The sequence below is a fragment of the Aythya marila genome (genome assembly GCF_965140915.1).
Source record: "Aythya marila genome assembly, chromosome: Z".
NCBI classification, from domain to species: Eukaryota; Metazoa; Chordata; class Aves; order Anseriformes; family Anatidae; genus Aythya; species Aythya marila.
The window spans coordinates 65296836-65317948 of NC_139080.1; the positions used below are offsets into that span (position 1 = coordinate 65296836).

The 21113-nt window shown below is 40.7% G+C and overlaps 1 protein-coding gene across 2 annotated transcripts in view; it reads right to left on the minus strand.

Moving 5' to 3' along the window:
* The window catches only part of SNX2 (sorting nexin 2), a 34187-nt gene extending 18969 nt beyond the window's left edge, over positions 1 to 15218 (minus strand). For both annotated transcript variants that reach the window (XM_082782900.1, XM_082782899.1), the window contains exons 1-2: positions 15106 to 15218; positions 7158 to 7275 (exon numbers count right to left, since the gene is read on the minus strand). In XM_082782900.1, the coding sequence (XP_082639026.1) occupies positions 7158 to 7275; positions 15106 to 15213 (226 nt within the window). In that variant the 5' untranslated portion in view covers positions 15214 to 15218. The remainder of the gene's footprint in view (positions 1 to 7157; positions 7276 to 15105) is intronic.
* Between the last annotated feature and the right edge of the window lie 5895 nt (positions 15219 to 21113).

The following is a 21113-nucleotide window of genomic DNA, read 5'->3' on the forward strand; positions in this document are numbered from 1 at the left end:
TCCTCTTTCTCAGACCTGTATCCACACACCCCTTAGTAACATGAACTGACCCAGGTTGAGTTGATTACTACATGAAATCAACCCAGGATCAGCCCCCTACCACTGTTCAGAAAACAGCTGAAGCTACTCTGCTGGATTGTTTCTGTAAGAGGAAGCAGCAAGAACAAGCAGTTGAAAATGCAAGAAGCTTTCCTCTCAGAAAGACCACCAACTTGCAACTGCAGGATTAGAACTGGCGTAAGAGCAGACTTCGTTCACACCAGCATTTCTGGACCTGTGTGACTCCAGGTTGGTTGAGAATTAACAAGTCTTGCAAAGTGTTGCCTATGAGTCCTCCTCTTCTGTTTTCTGAGAGGATTTATGGACAGGAAAAAAAGTATGTCCGAATGATAGCAACAAGTCAGTTATTTTAGGAAGAAGAGTTTATGCTGTCCTTTCCTGTTACCTCTCACCCCCAAGGCTGCATGCACCCAGCATATTACATAAATCTAGAAGAGTGAAATGGAAACAGCAGTGGAAGGGGGTGAGTGGAGAGAGCAGGAGAAGACAAGGACATCATGCTTCTTGTTCAGAGGCAAAGTATTAGAAGCTAATTTCAGAAGTAGGTTATTGTCATTCAAGACAGATTCTGAAGGGGAGAAGAAGCATTAGCTCTATAATAAGAATAGCAGGCTATTACACTTTCTAGCTATTCTTTCCCCTCAGAAAAGCAGTCTTTAACTAGTATATTTGCTAAAGGATTATTTCCCAAGAAACAGATTTGTTCAGATGACCTCTGGCAGTCACGCTTCTCACACACATTCTTTCAATTTGAGAAATCAGGTGATGCAGTCTTTGCATATGTTTTTGTTTTGTTTTGTTTGTTAAGCTCTGTATTAATATTTGCATGAAAAATGAAATTTGGATGTCTTGCTTTACTGTATAGTTCTCAAAATCATAAGCTCTTCTGGAATAGTGGCAACTGCTCTGCCCAGCTTCAAGGAAGAAACACTGAGGTCCAACATATTTCATGTCAGCCATGGCAGTTATCAGCACATGGTAAGCACTCCAACCAATCTATTGCTGTAAGACTTATGCACACGAATGCCTGCTCTATAACCCATCAGTGGTCTCTGACAAAAGATCTCTCAAGATGCTTAGCTTCAAAAGAACATGAAAATATCTCTGCCTGCTACAAAAGACAACTAGTTAGGTTTAACATTCTACAGGCAACTGCTCCAAGTTCCTATCAGCACTTAAGCAGGGAGCTCGATCTCAGCATCATACAGCTCCTGTTTCTTTACCTTTCACCACCAGTATTTGTCAAGCATCATCTCAGAAAGTGCAAGTTTGCAATTCTTCACAAGCAGCTCACTTCAGCTGAGTAAGTTATTTTTACTGATCACACTTCTAAACATCATAGATCTCTTAACATTCTGCTATCACGTGAGTGCTCAAATTTTATTATCTTTGCAAATTTATTCAGATGATCACATAGATTTTCACATAGATTTGGAAGTAAACTGAAGTCGAAACTCTTGTCCAGAACAAAGGATACATTTTATTTATTACAAGAAAAAAAAAAAAAAAAAAGCTTCACCAGGGTATAGCACAAATTGTAGATGGATATTCTAACAGAACTGAGTGTTCTGCTATGCTTAAGTCATAGCCCATGACTCTTACTTTTACAAGAAGAGGACTAAAAATAATCTTAATGAGAACAGAAGCACTATAAACCAGTAGCTTCAATTGCTTTTGTGTTTGGTTCTCACAGAAAAGACGTAGAGCTCACTAACCAGTTTCTAAAAGGCAGCCAGGCATCTGCACATATCTGCTCTGCTCAGACTATCACATGACAACAGCCTGACAGGCACGCTAGCTGAAAACTTGCTGTTCGGCTGAGCTTCAAGTATTATCTTGTATGGTCCACAGAATTGGGATGTTCTTTTCTGTACAAATTTCCAGGAGAAAAAAACAAAGGCAGCTAAGATGTATCTGTAACAGCCTGAAGGAAAACAACACCCCCTCCCCAAAAAAATCAACAAAAAAAATCCCTACCAAAATACATCAAGTTTCCCTGAGGATACAGTAGCTAGCTACTTGTACAAGAGGATGCACTCCCAAACACCTTTTGGAACGGAAAAAAGCTAACATTCACAATCAGAGTGGAAAAAACTGAACTTTCTATTCTTCTGAAAATGGTAACTGCGCAATGGTACTGCTTAGCAGGCTTGCTCGTCACCTGTGAACACCAAAGGAAGAAAGCATAGACAGCCATGTCCTGCAAAGGCAGTCCACAACATGTTTCTGCAGTTAGATATGGATCTGGAGGCCAACATTTTGGGAAAAATGATTCAAGGTTTAATTCATTACTCTTATCATATTCATTACTCGTAGAACCTTATGGATGGCTAGGTTTTACAGACACAACTCAAAGACCTTTGAGGTACTCCTGACACTGAATGATTTGAAGCACTGACTATTATGGTTCCCACGCGTAAGAAAACTATGGGCTAAGATAAAGTAATTCATTTTTGGCCAAATAATCATCACAATGACTTTCATTCTAAAGGTGAAAGTGCTTAAATGGGTTTAGTAGGACTGTTCATTTACAGAACCAAGAACCACAATACTGACAAAGGCTGCAGCAAAGTCTACTCATCTCCAACAGCAGACAGAGACCTCAGTTTCTTCCACCTTCACATGCCACTTTTAACAGCCCTGACAAAGCACTTACAAGTCAGCAGAGATGAGGAATATCTAAAACATTTTATTTCATGCACTTTCTAATGGCTGCCCCAGAAACACAGTAGCAAAGAGTCTTTAAGCACAGTCAAAAAAAGCCTAAAAAAAAAAACCAACAGATTCTGAACTGCATTAACACAATTCAGGAAATCATAGCGTTTCTCCCTCACCTTATTTAAGGTTGCATTGTTAGATAGATAATAAATCAATTTCAAGCCTACAGGAGTCAGAGAGAAATATCACTAACATTACCGATGGGCTGAGGTCAACTGCATGAAGTTCAACAAGGCCAAGTGCCGGGTCCTGCACCTGGGGCGCAATAACCCCAAGCAGAGCTACAGGCTGGGAGAGGAATGGTTGGAAAGCTGCCAGGCGGAGAAGGACCTGGGAGTGATGGTGGATAGTCGGCTGAATATGAGCCAGCAGTGTGCTCAGGTGGCCAAGAAGGCCAACAGCATCCTGGCTTGTATCAGGAACAGCGTGACCAGCAGGGCTAGGGAGGTGATCGTCCCCCTGTACTCAGCTCTGGTGAGGCCGCACCTCGAGTACTGTGTTCAGTTTTGGGCCCCTCGCTACAAGAAGGACATCGAGGTGCTTGAGCGGGTGCAGAGAAGGGCGACAAATCTGGTGAGGGGCCTGGAGAACAAGTCCTACGAGGAGCGGCTGAGGGAGCTGGGCTTGTTCAGCCTGGAGAAGAGGAGGCTCAGGGGTGACCTTATCGCTCTTTTTAGGTACCTCAAGGGAGGCTGTAGCGAGGTGGGGGTTGGCCTGTTCTCCCACGTGCCTGGTGACAGGACGAGGGGGAATGGGCTTAAGTTGCACCAGGGGAGTTTTAGGTTAGATGTTAGGAAGAACTTCTTTACTGAAAGGGTTGTTAGACATTGGAACAGGCTGCCCAGGGAAGTGGTGGAGTCACCATCCCTGGAAGTCTTTAAAAGACGTTTAGACGTAGAGCTTAGGGATATGGTTTAGTGGAGGACTTGTTAGTGTTAGGTCAGAGGTTGGACTAGGTGATCTTGGAGGTCTCTTCCAACCTAGATGATTCTGTGATTACCACATTTTCACAAGTACGACTACAAAACTATAATTGTTTATACCTACAAAGAGTCAGAATCTCTCCTTCCAGTAGCCATCCATAGGATTTTCTTCACCTGGATTTTATAGCATCTAATAGTGATAGGAAGCTGTGGAACTCCATTCTTGTCCCTACAGGCGAACTAGAGATTTCTCTGTAATTTCAACATGTCCAAGAAAACAAAACTCAATCTCACTCATATTTTAACTAGGTCTTGCTTTCATAGAAAGCAAGGCTTATGCAACCAAGCTGAAGGCAAGAAAATAGATCTCTCACACAGCCTTCACACTGCTTCTATCCATGGCATTGTTTCTTTCAAGGACTGGATTAACATCACTGTCTAACAAAACAGTCCTAAAAAAGAGAACCAGAAAGAGAGAAGTTATTCACTAGGATACAACTGTTTCATGCAAACTTCCTGCTTAGAACAAGATACTGCGAAAGATGTCATATTCTATCCTAAGCTCCACTAATTGCTCTTTTTCCTGCTTCAGAGCCCATCCTAGCCTCAGTCTGTATGTTAACTGACCTTTTACAGACCACTTTTTGTCGTGTTAGACATGCAGTATGTTAAATGCTTTCAGTTCAGTGCCATACACATTTCAAAGAATGCCTCCCACGGCAAACTCAAACTCATTAAATCAGTTCCGTTTGTTTTCTCACAGAATCCACTTCAGTTGAAACAATCTGGCTGCTAACATTTGTTCCTTCTGTTTGGTTCCCATCAATATTTACTCCAGCCACCTTCTTCCTTTATATTTTCCAGCCAGAAGAGAATTTGGCTTTCCTAAAATATCTATTCCAGATTGCTCTATGGTTACAAAAAGTTGACTTTAAATACTGTATATGTTCCTAGTACTAGAAAGCTTCATTTTTAAAGCACTGCCAGTCTTTCTAAGTCATAAAATCAGGCAAAATAAATACAAAAGAAATAGGAAAATGCCTCTGGTTTTTACTCTCTATTTCTCTTAAAACAGTTTCAGAGAGTTAGTAAACTAGTTAATATATTCTGACGGTGTCATAAACAAATGTACATTCCAATATATGCAAATATAAGTTTGGTAAGTTCAGAACAAACATAATAGATGTGAATATAAATCTATCTACAAAAAATAGCCCAGAACTAAATAGAGTTAATTTAGAAACAGTTAATTAGGGATATGGTTTAGTGGAGGGCTGTTAGCGTTAGGTTGGAGGTTGGACTCGATGACCTTGAGGTCTCTTCCAACCTAGAAAATTCTGTGATTCTGTGTGATTCTGTAATTAGTTAATTTAGAAACTAAAACTGAGAAATAGCTTGGCCAGCAGGAGCAGGGAGGTGATCATCCCCCTGTACTCAGCTCTGGTGAGGCTGCACCTCAAGTGCTGTGTGTTCAGGTTTGGGCCCCTCAGTACCAGAAGGACATCGAGGCCCTGGAGCGTGTCCAGAGCAGGGCTATGAGGCTGGTGAAGGGCCTGGAGCACAAGTCCTGTGAGGAGCAGCTGAGGGAGCTGGGGGTGTTTGGTCAGGAGAAAAGCAGGCTCAGGGGAGACCTTATTGCTCTCTACAGCTACCTGAAAAGAAGCTGGGGGTTGGCCTCTTCTCACAGATAACTGGTGACAAGACTATAAGGAATGGCCTCAAGCTGTGCCAGGGGAGGTTCAGGTTAGAAATAGAGAAATTTCTTCTCAGAAAGAGTGACCAGGCATTGGAACAGGCTGCCCAGGGAACTGGTTGAGTCACCATCCCTGGAGGCATTCACAAAACACGTTGATGTGGCGCTGAGGTACACAGTATAGTGATAGACTTGGACTGGATCTTAGAAGTCTTTTCCAACCTAAATGATTCTATTTTTGAGTGACTGTAACAGGGAAATCAATGAAGATGAATTTAGGATTGTATTCAAAGCAGACAGCCAACTGACTCACTCAGTAAGTAGTTGTAGAAACATTGTTACCATTGAGAAGAAACATTTGAAACCACCTCTTGATGTCCATAAACCTATTATATCTCCTTTCCTGAACCGTAAATATACCTGTAACTGTGACAGAAACCATATCCCATGTTAGGATATGGGTTAGTAGACAAGCAACATTAAGTAGTGACTGATTAATAAGGGATTGGAAGTATTGACTGGTTACTTATCAAAGCTTTCATATATCTCTCTTCAAACATGCAGTACTGTCATGAATCAAATGCTAGTGAATTGATAGGACTTTTCCTCTATGCTGGTCTGTTACCTTTTCATTATAATAAAAAGAGTCTTGCGGAAAAAGGAAATAACCCCTGGCTTATAATACAATCTGAATTACCTTTCTTTATAACTGGGAAATGACACGAATACCTTATGTATAGGTATGAAGCAGAAAACAAGGATGTAACTTAAATTGTGGTGTGTTTTTTTTTGTTTTGTTAATTACATTTTACTACTTTATTGCTATCACCAGAATGTGTTACTAACCAGCTAACACTGCCACTCTACACAGCCAGGGTACACACCACTGAGAAACTAGTACTTACACAGACTTAACCAACACTATAGTCGCACAAGAAAAAACCTGTATATCATTGTCAAATGAAAAAAATACACTAATTTTTTCTATTAAATAAGTTCCCTGAGGTGCCACTAATTCAGTATGTGCAAGTAATTTTTAATTTACTTTACAAAAATATATATTGTCAAGAGTGTAATAGAAGTGTTTACTCCTGAGACCACACACGCAAGTTTAGTTGAAAAAAAATCCCAATTTCACTTTCTCAATTAATCAAAACTTATCTAACCTGAAGAATAAGTCATATATCACTTTGTTTTTACTAATAAGAAAGATAAAATCTCCTAGTTTGAGTTCAAAATGAAAGGCTACATTCCAAAACAGTTTTACAATAATGCACGATCAGTAGCAAGATGTATTAACAATGACAGAACAACTTTGGGCAAAGATGAATCTCATATCTTTTTCTTTTTTAGTGCACTATTTCTCCTGCTAACTTTCAAGTTCAGAAAATGAACAGTATTTCATAAGACCATAGGACTTTAAGTAAATACATGATTGTTGAACATAGCAAACAATGTTGAAGGCAGCAAGGGACACTTCTAATACCTGAATGCATTAATTCATTACTTAATGAAATTTCCAGGAAGTGTACCTTCAACAGACTAAGAAACAGTTAAGACTGGCTACAACTCTCAATTGCATAAAATTAAAATTTAACTTTCCATTGCAACAGTACTGCTTCGTATTTCCTTACAGCCAAGCCAAGAAAATGACCTTCAACAGCACAAAAAGGTTTTAAACCTCCTCCCCAGAAAAGCATACTCTTTCTAAGTCCAACAGCAAACAAGTTTATACAGACACACCAGAAGAAACAAGTAATTACCAGCAAAGAGGTCTTCTCTATCATCATCTAGCATGATTTCTGTCGGCTTTGGACCATTGGAGTTTGTGCTGAGATCTTCTGCAGGAAGACTTGCTGGCTCTGGAGATGAAGGACTTGACTGTTAAAAAAAGAAATAATTAGCACAGAGCCAGTTGCCACGTGTCCACATAAGAATTATTGCAACAAGCATTCTTTCATTGCAAAGAAACAGGGAAAGATGTACAGAAAGGAAACCCTGTCAGCTATTTCCATTTCCTACTCTTAGTGTGATAACAATGAACAAAGGATATGAGCTGGTCAACAACTCTCTTCATTTCTTTGTTGGAGAAAAAAAAAAAAAAGTTACTCATTTCCTCAAGTTTAATTAGCGTGAAACAAAAGCTGCTACAGAAGTATCTTGAATCATTTTATTAGTATTGCTGAATGTGATTTGATTAAGCTCCTTTTCAAAAGGCTTATATTTAGATTTGTACATAGAAAAAAATAAACAAATCTTCAAGTTCTCCATCCCATTTTTTCAGAGATTAAAAGAGTAGATTAATGCTACTAAAACAACTCAGCTCTGCTTGCAGCCATAAGAAGTTTTGGTATCTTTAACAGTTTGAATTCAGGGATTATTCCTACACAGGGTCACACTGCACTGACATGGAAGCTAGGCTTGCCACTGATACAGGTTTTTTAATTCACTGAAGACTAGAATTTGTCCTGTGAAAAGAGAAATACTCGGAAGACGCTCAGGAAAACAGATGAATCGATACTGAAGTTGAGGTTCCAAGTATACAGCTTACTCAAAAAACAAATACACATGTAACAAAAGACCAGTGCTTCAGTTACCAAATTCTGTTGAGTATGCATCAGCTAGGGTTACTGCAACAGTACTAGAAAATTTGCAAGACTCACTTCCCACAGTTCCATCCCAGATAGCTAGCTAAGAGCTTTTCAACAACAGCGTATCTATTCATGAATGCATGCCCTTTTCAAGGGCATCTGTAAATTATGTCATTCTGTGTTTCCTAATTTTTGCTGGGAGTTGTCATAATTTAGGTTCAGAACCAAAATTCAAAATAGGTAAGAAATGTTTCAGGCTACACTTCAACAAACATCATGGGCTACAAAACACTAAAAAAAGCCTGAAAACAAAACAAAAAAACAAACAAACAAACAAACAAAAAAACCACAAAAGTAATCTGTTCAGATTATATACTGTACATTCATAAACATAGCATGCATAAAGCATGGCATGGATATTGGTCCTAAGGGAGAGGTCTTCCTGACCACCGGCTCTCAAAGAACAGTGTTGTGTTCTGATACAACATACGTACACAACTGCAGCTTTACTTGAAGCAGCACAGAGCAGCATCCTGGCCCCCACATCAACCCAGATCACAGTCACCTGAAATTCTGGTCAGAGGAAGTAAGCAAGGAGCAGAAGCCTGCCCGAGAAGCTCAGGAACAGTACAAAATTGTTTTCTATGGGACAAACCAAATCAAGACTCTCTTGACCTCAAAATTTTTTCTTCTAAAAAAAATTTTTTTCTAGGTGAAAGAAAATACAAGTATGCCAGAAAGTCTGTGTTCCTTTAAACAGAAACCCCATGTTCCATTCAAATTACAGAAGGAGATTATATTCCTGTCCCTCTCCCACCAGCTGCCAACTCTCTGGGAATTCCACATGTAATGTGGGGAAAACAATAAAAAAATAAAGTCATGAGCAACAAAAGCAGCAGCCTCTCAAACTGCTTGCTATGCTTTTGCCTTAGAGCTTACTAAGAAAGTCAAAGCAGAAACACTGGGGAACTATATGAAGGTAGTAGAGTTTATAAACTTAGAAGCAAATAGTCCACTAGCCACAGGTACACTTCCCATCTCATACTACACCAATGCCCAAATGATCCCACAGCAAACACAGTGCTGCGAGGTAACAAAGTTGTATTTGTTCATTCTCTGAAGCACCATCCTAAATTGTATCACAAGACACATAACTAATTTAGAGGAAATGAGCTAGCAAGTTAAAGAAAAATCACCACTTGACATGCTCCATTATTCTACTAACGATAGCATAGATAGCATGCATCACATGGAAAGGTCAACACTGAAGCGAATTGAGAACTCGCAAGTAGCACATTCCCGAAGAAACAGCCTCTCTCTCTGTGTAGGGCTGCACAGAGCTGCAAGTTCAAGGTTGTGTACCTCAGCTAGAACAGCAAAGCCTTTATTTCCCTGTGAGGCTCCAGCAATTTATAGTTTTATCAGCATAAGTGATTCTGCACAGAAACATCACAGATTACTCATTCCAAGTAAGGTTCTCCACTGCTCGACTCTGAGTAAAACCCCACTCGTCTATTTATGGTTTAGCACGTAGTGGGTACCCCACACCAACAGGGATGCAGAATGACACACAGTTCATGCTTGTCAGTTCACCTCCAGGAGAAATAGCTGTAACATGGCCAAGCACAGGGAATAAAAGCCTTCCTGACACTTACTGTACACAGCAGATGGCTTCCAGCTTTATCCCTTAATTGTGCACCTGATTACTGAATGGTGAAAAAAAAACAATGTGAAAAAATACATCTTCAAGATATTCTCCCAGCCTATCTGCTCAGTTTTATCTGAGGCAGCTGTTTTGCTCACTGATGATTACTTTTGACTACATCTGGCTTCTAATTACAAAAAAAAACCTACCAGATAGAAAAATCACCCTGAACTCTTAGACCTGATCCACACACTGCGTAATAAGAACACATTTATGTGCCTAAATCAACAATTTAAACAGAGGAATTAACCTAAGCCAATAGCAAACCATTCCTACCTCGAAAACTGGAAAGTCTTCGTAGCAGTAGACAAACACACGGAAAGATGCCACCGAGCCCTGGTAGGATTATGGATCTGTTTTCATTACTGAGCTGGGAAAGATGCTGTCCATGGCACTGTTCAAGTGGCACTACGTACTAGGCTTCACAGGCATAGTCACAGATCAGTTACAGTGTGCTTCCTCCGTAATTTGTTTACCCCATTTCCATGAAGCACAAGTGGAGAATACTTGCAAAAGGAGAGGCCTTGAACAAACCCCAGAGGCACCTCAGAAAGGCTCAACAAACAAAGCTTATTCATGCAGCTGTTATAAATTGTTAAAAAGGAATGAGGTCTAGAAGCAACTCTCAGAGGAAGACTTCCAGTGAAGCACATGCTCTTCCTATGCATTATTTGCTATATGAATATGAAATAAAATTTGTATTTGTTGTGTACTTCACGTCTTGCTTTTTAAGAATAATAGGTATTAACATTTAGCTTTGAGGATGATTCACTTCTAAAGGAAGATTTCTGTCATTTAAAATTGCCTTTTGCTGAATACGGAATTACCGGACCTATAAATCTTTAAATGGCTCTCTGGAATTTTTAAACAGCTGTCATTCTCAGAGGAGGTAAGTTAAGGATGGAGGTGACAAACAGTTGGAACTGTCTTTATATGAAGAAGAAAACTAAAAACGAAAAGTTTAAATAACAATGTATATGTACATACAAGCTTCTAAAAGATGATTAATGGTCTGAACAGCTACAGTAGTTTTGGACACAGAACCAACCTGTTTTTAAGAGTTTTGTAACAGGTTAGGACACTGTCTTCAAAAGTCATCTTCAAAACAGACAGCTGTTCTCAGTGAACTTTATGAAGGCACAGAAAGCCACTGCCCTGAATGTGTCAGAAATTACAGTCAATAATTCCTAATCATCTGATTATTTTACACAAGAAATGGATAACAGAGTGCTATTCAGCCTCTCTCTCAAAAAAAAAAAAAAAAAAAAAAAAGATGTACTCATGCACCCATACAAGTATTAGTAACATGAAGCTATTCCAGTTACACTCTCCTACAGGTACAAGCTAAAAGCAGGTAAGTAGGTAAGTTCTTTCTTTTACGCCTATGGAGTACAGCTAAAATGTCTATAAAAATGGCAGTCAGAGAAGCTATTAAATACATAACAAAGAGAAAATATGAGTATTAGAAAAGAAACAGAAGACAGAGACTTGCACAAACTCATTGCCTAGACAACACACACACACAGGCAGCATAACTGTTTAGAAGTGTTACACTTTCTTGATGCCAGTGACTCACAAACCTGTCCATTTCCTGAAACATGGACAGGTTTACATTTTGCCTGTAAAGCTTCTGTGCCGAAACTGAAGGAAGCACCCAACAACCAAGACACTCAATGGCCAGGACATTCAGGATCCTGCTCTGCTTGTTGTCTAGAAACAGAATTCTGATGAGAGGACTATGGGCCCATTCCAACCCAAACTGGTAATCACAACCTCAATTTTCTTCCCTTCAATTGTGCATTACACTGCGGTAGCAATAAATGAGTATTTTTATAGCCTTGACTTACGAAGGCACAAAAACAAGTTCTTGTGTTTTCTGTTGGCTGATGTTACAGCCCTGGATGTTTGGACATCATCCCTTAACAACAGGGTCTCCCCCAGACCAGTTCAGCTACCTGTTTGAGCTCTGCCAAGCCTCCTTTGGTGGGGTCTCAGTAGGCTGACAGGCAGACCACCATAGTACTCCAGTTGCTCCAGGCCATCTGGCTGGTTTTCACTGAATCTGTTTCAGAAGCTCACAAAGTACTGCATGGGCAGAGAGAATAAAGACTCAAGTAGGAGCATAATGCCCTAAAATTAGAGCACACAATTACCCTACAATGAACTACCCTGTGCATCCATTACAGCCTGGATTTAACACCAAGGAACAAGAGACGTATTTCCAGCTGAATTACCCCAATTAAATTTGAGCGCAGAATTAGTCTTCTGCAAAGTTATAGTATAGTGTTCAAGGACTTAATATTTTATTCTCAGATATTCTACTGAGATTATTACTGCTTCCACTGTAATTGCCAGTGTTAAATTCAATACATATCTAGAAAGACATCTGGATTCCTACTTAATATTTTGCCTTCTGCACAGAAAACCAAGCACATATTGCAGGTCTTTGACATAAACTGTTAAACTGGCAATGAGATTGCATACACACCCTGCCCTAAATAACAGTCCTTGATAGATTACAACATCTGCTTACTCATTGTTTTCAAGTGCCTCCATGTATTCTTCCATTACAAAAAAACAAAAAAAAAAAAAACAAAAAAAAACCACAACAGGAATATTAATACCAATTGTAATGAGTAGGTAGCAGCTCAGCCACATGTTCACACAGTACCTGTTTTACAGAAGATGGAGGTGGGTGATACAGAAATGAGTGAGAAGTGTTTAGAAGGAAATGGAGTAAGAAGTGGCACAACAGTGGCAACAAAAACAAGGAAGTAGATGGCAAAGAAAATTTTCAAGCAGTAGTGGAATAGAACAGACTGGGGCAAGGAGGAAGAGGAGAACAAGGTAATGATGAAAAAATACTAAATGTACTATTTTTCAGAAAATCTAAGGTATGCTTTTTCACGTATGTTGCCAAACGTGACTTTCACGTGGTCATTTGCTGTCTTTCCTAATAGCAGCAGAGGACACAGTCGGAAAATTAGCAATTTATTTATAAAAACTTGTAACAGGAGGTGATTATCCTTGTAACGCAGAGTTAACTTCCAGGACTTCTCACACATATCTAGATAACTTTTTTTTTTTTTTTTTTTAAAAAAAAAAAAGCATCTGAAAATTTAGCAACTAGGTAAGTCCATGAAGACTGTGAACATTACAAAACTACAGAGGGCTCAGGAAGCCCTTGAACAAAATCCTCGTAGTTGGAAGAGCACTGCAGGTGAGTGCCAGCACATACACACAATCGTCAGCAATATTCTTTGCACAGCATCTACCACTGACTACTGTTGGAAATGCAGTCTTGGCTTAGACAGACCATTTGTCTGATACAGTCTGACTGTTTCCACTGATGAAAGCAACTGTGGCAGCTAATGGGAGACCACTCTGTGATGATGAATTCAATGGGAGGTAGTCCATGAGACATTACAATACAGTTGGCATAATAAAAACCCAAGAATCATTCTACTACTCAAAGGCACTGCAGATATCTGACAAGGAAACAAGCTCCCTACCAGCTCTGACAAGCTGCTGCTCAGACAGCTGCCCAGAGCTTTCAAGCTCTATTTTCACAAAAAGGGAAGCGCCCTCATTTAACTCCAGCACAGCAACTTTTCAAGTCCTAGAACACCTTCCTGCTACGCCCCAGAAATTCCAGATGTTACAGCTCAGTGTGACATTTTAATGTTTTTCATTCTGGAATTGAGAGGGTTCAATGCAAAACACTAACTTTCAGTATGTACACTTGCACTGTTAAAGCTCCAGCTCCTTTTCCTTCACATCCAGAGAAACCACCTTGAAATATACAAGTCTCCATTTAATTACACAAGTAAGCCTTCCTCATAAACTGCATTTAAATATTCCATGTATACTCTTCATAGTACATGTGAAAGTTGTATCTTGTCAGAACAAACTCAGACGAATAAGTGGGTGTCTTCTAAGGAAACATTTTGTTAACACAAAAGCTATTTGGAAGACCTATTAGCAGTTTCACACCTTTTCCACTGCACATCCAAGTAAGAAAGAAGCAAGATGCCTTTTGTGAGCTGCAATAAGAGTGAAAGCAAGAAAAAATGCTCAGGATGGGTAAGAAGAGGAATTAATCATACAGAATCATATCTGCAGCTTGAAGACAAACCAGTTAGGAACCCTTTCAAAATACCACCACCTTCATCAAAACCGGCTTTGGACCTCACCATCCCCTGCTTCACTTTCCCCTCAGGTAATCCACAAGCAAGTATGTGATCAACTGCAAAGAGCTGTTGTTACTTTAAAGAACCTCCACAGCCATTTAGAGACATGAATATTTATAGGATTAAAACAACCCTCAAGTCAGGTTAATTAAGCCCACACCTTGGATGACTGCCCTTCTTTGGGCAAAGGTGCCCTATACACTTGAATTATATGATCTAGCTTCATGGTGCTGAGCAGTTAGTTCAAACTCAGTTGTCATGATTCAAGTTTTCCTTCCAAATTTGCTAGGAAGTCACAAGAGCGAGGCTCTTCCCTAAATGCTGTAGCTGATTAGATGACAAAAAAAACTTTACTGACAAAGCTTTTCAAAGCTTCTCTTTAAGCAAAGAGACTTCCCCTTAGCTATTTTCTTCCAAATAAACTGCATACAAAAATGAAGCAGCACAAGGGGACTGTCAACCAAGCCACTCAATGCAAAGTGTGTTTCGATGCCAGCTTTCCAAGTCAGAGGAGCTCTCAGTAACTATGTTTAATCATTAAGAGGACTTTTAACTGGGTTTTAGGCATTAAGTCTACCATGGTCTAGAATTAAAGCCACAGGAGATAGAAGACAATGTTTATGCTTTTCTGCAGTCTCGGTGCACAGACCAAGACCCCAGTGATACGCAGATGTACGGACGTCTATCAGTGCAATCCTTGTCAACTGCAGGTCCACACCATTCGCTATCCTTCACAGCACGCTTCCACACATCTTTTTTTTTTTTTTATTTTATTTTTTTCCTAGCACTGCACATTTTACGCATCTACAAAAAGAAAAAGAGGTAAGAGAGAGAAGACAAGCGGTTGCTTTTCTGCTTTACAAAACACGTTTAACAGCCTCTTTGTGCGCGGTGCCTTCTCGCGAAGGACAGCCGGCACACAAAGGAGGAAAAAAAAAAAAACAAAACAAAACAACAAAACAAACAAAAAAAAAAAAAACAGGAGCGATCCTATCGCCGCAAAGGTCAGGGGCAGGAAACTTCACGGCAGGAGGCAGGGGGGCGACTGTCCCCCTGCGGGGGGGTGCCCGGGGCAGGGCTGACAGGAGGCGGCCTGCGCCCGGCCGTTAACCGCCCCCCACCCCCACACCCCCTCGGCCGCTGCAGGGCCGCGGCTCCCGGCCCCGCTTTTGGCCCGTCCGCGGCCCGGGCAGGCCTGTCCGTGCCCGGGGAGCCGCCCCCTCACCTCCATGGTGGACACGGTGCTGGCGAAGAGCTCCTCGCCGTCCTCCAGCTCCTCCAGCTCGGCGGGACGCGGCTCCCCCAGCGGCGGGGGCTCCCGCTCCGCCGCCATCTTGCGCCGCCCCGCCCCAGCCCCAGCCCCAGCCCCAGCCCCAGCCCCAGCCCCGCCCCCGGGCCGCGGGCACGTGACCGCGCGGCGGGAGCGCGCAGCTGCGCCTGAGGCAGCGCGGGGCCGCGCGCCGAGACCCCTCTCCTCCCCAAACCCCATTGAGGGCAGCAATGCCCCGCTCCTGCACAGCCAACGCTCAGTTAAACACCGTCTGTGCACGCTTCTACTCTATTCCTAATGTCGCAGAACCACAGAGTCATTCGGGTTGGAAGCGACCTCCAAGATCACCTGGTCCAACCACCCCCCTGCCACCAGTGTCACCCACTAAACCATGTCCCCAAGCACCACGTCCAGCCTCTCCTTGAGCACCCCCAGGGACGGTGACTCCACCACCTCCCTGGGCAGCCCGTCCCAGTGCCTGACTGCTCTTCCTGAGAGGAAACGTCTCCTCATTTCCAACCTGACCCTCCCCTGGCACAACTTGAGGCCATTCCCTCTAGTCCTATCACTAGTAACCTGCGAGAAGAGGCCGACCCCCAGCTCCCCACACCTTCCTTTCAGGCAGTTGCAGAGAGCAATGAGGTCTCCCCTGAGCCTCCTCTTCTCCAGACCAAACACACCCAGCTCCCTCAGCCACTCCTCACAGGACTTGTGCTCCAGGCCCTTCACCAGCTTTGTAGTCCTGCTCTGGACACGCTCCAGGGCCTCGATGTCCTTCTTGTACTGAGCAGCCCGAAACAGCCCGTTGCACACTTCATTATACCTAAATAACATTCGGACATCTTTTTAAGACTTAAAAATTCAAGGAGGGAAAATGGAAAAACCTATTCAAAGTGTGCAAGTATTTTCTGTCCAGAAATCTAGCTCTTTGGCATCTACTTTTTTTTCTTTTTTTTTTTCTTTTTTTTTCTTTTTTTTTTTTTTTTGTGAATAAGATCATCATTGGATAGCACAGCCTCACTGCCTTTCCGATGTCTTGTGGCATTCCTGTTCTGCTATTCTGTTTCTGGAAAATTCTCAAATAACTGGCACACGCATGTTTTAAGGAGAAGTTATGATTCAGTCACCTCCCCAGTAATTCCATATCCTCTGACGTTACACCATTAACATTTCTCACCATAACTTTGTTTTCTCTGATTTGGAAGATCACGTGATATGTACTACGTTTTTTACATTTCTGGCAAATGCACTAATCTAGCATCGTGCTTAGGTGTTTAATGGTTTTCCACCAGACTGACTAGTTTTCTGACTTCATCAAGATTCACACCCATGCCTTTAACGCTCATGTGGCTAGACTATAAATCAGCTCTCCTAAACACCTTGAAGTAGTCATCTATCACACCAATTGAGTATGCTACAGAAGCAGAATAAAATAAAGAGCAGACAAGATGTCAGTTTTGGTGTTATTTTTCACTCATTAACAAGGGTATGTGAGGAGTTTAAATCCTCTTATTTCAAAGTAACATTATCATTTATTGTTTACTTGCTCTCCCAGTACTCCTGAGATTTGTGGGCATGGAAATCCATTATGGATGTTTTTATGAGAGAAGGACCCAAGGAGTAATACAAAGGTACTGTAATACAAAGGAGTCATACAAAGGTTTCTATATTTTAAAGTAACTGAAAATTCAGTTTGGAAAACTGTGGGTTAATAAATCTGGGTGAAAAAAAAATCTAAAACAGAGAAAAACATCTGAGGAAATAAAATGGGAAAACTCTAATGCTTCAAGAAAACTTATAATGATTTCAAAAAGCCAGTCATATATGAAATAGCAATGTGCCACTGCAAAGAAAAGCTAAATTTAAAGGCAAGCCTCATCCCCATCCACACAGGTGCTCATATGTGTACCATTAATAGCTCAACTCTACTGCACGCTGCAAAGTGAGAATCCAAAGGAAAAAAGAGAAAGGTACCTGTGTATGATAAGGGGATCTGCAGTCACCAATTTCTTTGCCGACAGTAAATCCAACCCTACACCACTACATGAGAGGGGTGTTAAGGCTTTGAAGTCAAGAAACTGATCAGTGGAAATGATGAGACAAAGTTTACCTGTGGAACTTGATTCAGGCCTTTGTGTAGATGCATCGTGACCACTTTAATTACATGGCGGCATGCAAATATTTCCATAGAAGCCTTCTTCCCAGGGACCATTGACTGCACAGCTACTGACGTTTTTCTTTGTGATACCACGGTTAGCTACATACTTCATTTATTATATGCAGTTCCTACCCTGCTCTGCAGACAAAACAATTCATCTCCTTGCAGGCTTTTCTCCGAGGCTCCTTGCTACACAATCTGAGTTTCACAGGCACTGACGAATGTTTTCTTCAGAGTATTCCTATGGGAGTACGTTGCCCATTTTACAGGCAGTGTGCAGAGGATGAAAAATAACAAAAAAAATGTGCTTGCTAATCCAGATCCACAACTTGAGGTAGCTAAGTTTTATGTTTTTCTAGAATACCTAACATTTCAATGGTTTCTTTAACAAGGCAGCCAGCCTCGACATCACAGTACTAGCCATATCCACACCCCTGTGAATGGACTTTTATTCCTCTGCTCCTCTCTTCTGTTCCTTCCTTTCCTGTTTCCAGCCCTTGTCAGCTCCCATATTTTCTAGATTAACTTTGAGGGAAGATGAGAACCCTCCAAAACAGGGGATTTCTGCTTTTGACCTATTGGCCAGTGGTTCTTCCAAGACCCTAACATCTGCAGCACGGACACTGCACTGCACCTCTCATGACTCTGCCTACAGCAACTGCGGAATCTGCAAGCCTTTGCAGCCCAGCCACTCAGGGGAGATAAAGAAATCAGAAATGCCTCCTGGATAAACACTATTGGGAGTGGCTGTACAATAAAAGAAGCTAATTTTTATCGTTCAGAAATATGTTTCACTGAAGATTATAATCTTGTTGATCTTATGTAGCTTTAAAAATGAACAATACAGCAGTGCCAGAGCTTTATTTTCCTTTCCCTCACTCAGGCTGCAGTGGTGCTGAAGGACTGAAATAGCTCTAAGTTATTTGGGCATGGGTAAAATAATAATATTATTGTTTTGCCTGGATATACGTCTATTCATCTGTCCCATAACAGCTAAATTAGGTAATAAAAAAGAAGTTGACAAATTTCTAAGCAACTTGAATCAAGGTTTTACAGTCAAACGTGACAGATTTCACATACCTTCTTACGTGTGAGACACTTCATCGACTTTGCCTCAGCACTGTACCAACAGAGCAGCCACTGCAGCCCCATGTCTTTTTAATGATTGAAGTATCAATTAAACTACAAGAGATTGAAGACTAAGAAAAAGTAGTTTTGGAGGAGACAGTGACAGTTACACAAGCCTGAAGGCAGTGCCTGTAGTTTCAGTCTTCAGGGAGCCCCAGGAAATCATCTGGGCAATCAATTTAGCCAGTAAAATGTTTGTCAAACCTTTTCTTAAACATCTCCAATGGTGAAGACCCAAAAGCCTCATCAGGCAAGCCAGATTAGTGCTTTGCTATCTAGCACCAGAAAAATATTTCAGGCATCTCATGCCTAAGCTAAAAGCCCATGGCTCTCCTGCTAGTGATGAACCCTGCTGTGAGGTATGGCTTGGTAATCATGTGGCGCTGCTGGGCTGCCTTCCGCTGTGATCTTACTTAGAGACACTCGGCCTCGTTTTGTATCCTTGAAGTGGTTTGCTCAGACTTTGGGGTAAAATCTCACTTTCCTTGCTGAATTTTGCTTTTCTTTTTACTGGCATCAACTCCAGTCTGTTTTGACCATTTTGGATTATTTTACTGTGCTTCAGCTGTTTGTTATCGCTTGCAAATATAATATGAATTGTCCCCATTCCAGCATTGAAGATATAGCGGGCCTGTGATATACCACTGTCATTTTTCATTTAATGCATCCTTCTGTAACAATGGTAGTCATGGAAAAACACTCTCTGAGTTTGTTTTCTCACCAGTTCCATGCCTACTCTATATTAAGTTGCACATACTGTTCCATTAGCTTCCTTGTGAAAATGTCATAAAGGATGAATGCTCAAGAAATACTTAAAGACTATTTCCTCACTAAGTAATATTGTAAGAAAATGGCTAAGTGCAATAAGGGAATAATAACCACCAGAGTGCTTAGAATTAGAGTAGATGAATTTTAGAGATTTGATTTTTTTTTTTCCATTTAGAAAATATTAAACTAGGAATAATGTGCTATTGCATAGTGCCTACGCTTGCATGCAGCAGTAAAGCACTGCAGTGAATCATCCTTCCCAAGAAAAATTACAAAGCACAAATATTTACAAAATCTTTGTATTTGAAACGTACCCACTCATCCAGTCAGCCAAATGAACATTAGACTTCAGCTCATGATGAGTGTTCTGTGAAACATATGCCATCTTTCCATCTGAGTATTTAACTGCATGTTCTACAATAAATAAATACATACATACATATATACATACATACATACATATTCTGGCATCTTTGTTTTATTCTTTGCTAACATGTGGTCAGTGTTCTTCATTTACCAGAAACAAATAATTTTTACTTATGTGATAAAAACAGGTTCAGTAATAACAAGTTAGGTATTTAAGTTGCTGCTGGGGTAGTGACAAATACCACCCTTGATCAAGTAATGTAATGGGAATTTCTGCTCTCTAGTTCATCTAATGTTGCAGTAGATTAAATAAGTTCTAGAAGTGTTAGCAGGCCATTTTCTCTTTGCCCTAATGGTAAAATGATGTAGAAGAATAGCTTTTTTTTTTTTTTTTTTTTTTTTCTCTTATTTTTTTTTCTTTTCTTTTAATCTTCAAAAATGCTTATGGCAACTGAGAACCAAGTGAGAAACTCTGGTTACTGTGATACACGTTCATCATTTATCTGCTGTCATGATTGTCCTCCACTGCTTATGCTTTACAAGAAACAGAATGCCTTCCAGCAAAGATTTGTTTTTATTTTGGCACTAACAGCCTTCAATCCTAACCTGACCCTTGTAATTTGATGAGAAATACAAAGCAGCCTCTGAGATATCTTGATTTACTTTGGGCTTCATTTGTCACTGCCTCCCAAAGTTGGTAAGGAGTCACACTGAAAACAAATACAAGGATGCTGTCAGCAAGTAGGAAACCTGAGGCACTTCTTGCCAAAGTAGCAGATATGCATCTCAAAAGCTCCAGAATTGTTGGAGGTAGGTCAGTATTTGGAAGAAGCATCATATCTGCTTGCCCGAAGCTCACCCTTCTGCAAGCATCTGCTTATGGTCCCTGTAGAAGAGACAAGTATAGTCATTATTATGTTAAAGAGAGCTGAGTTCACGTAAGTGCAGCCTAAGTACTGAGTAGTTATTTGCTCATCCACAGCTCAGTAAAATTTTGGGACCATATAACTGATGTCCATTGTCCACAACTAAGACTGCTTCATGCACTCCTATAACTACAGAGCTGTCTCAACCTGCTTTCCTACTTTCAGAGAAAGTGAAAAAATCTTGTTAGGTCTGCAGTTGGTCCCAGATGAGGTTTAAACTTTTGTAGTAATTTATTAAAAAATTTTAACACACTTTACAAGGGGTGAATTGTTACAAGATTTTTGAGGGCAAATCAATAATATGAGCATCCCTTTTGTTTTAATATTCTCAATTTTGTTTTGGGTTTTTGGTTAAAGAGGTAGGAGCAGTAGAAGTAGTAAGTCTGATTAAAGATTTGCACGCAATTTTAGCTGCTAAGTGATATTCAGAGCAATTAATTTCAGAGAATATTCTTTGACTTCTTTTTTTCAGAGCTACCTGTTTATATTGATGTATTGAATCATCTTTCAGCCAAAACTACACAATACAAGAGTTCCTAGAGAAAAAAAAACAGTAAAAGGGGATGGAGTCTGGAGCTCCAATACAGAGTGATGGTGGAGAAGAGGCAGTGTGCAGT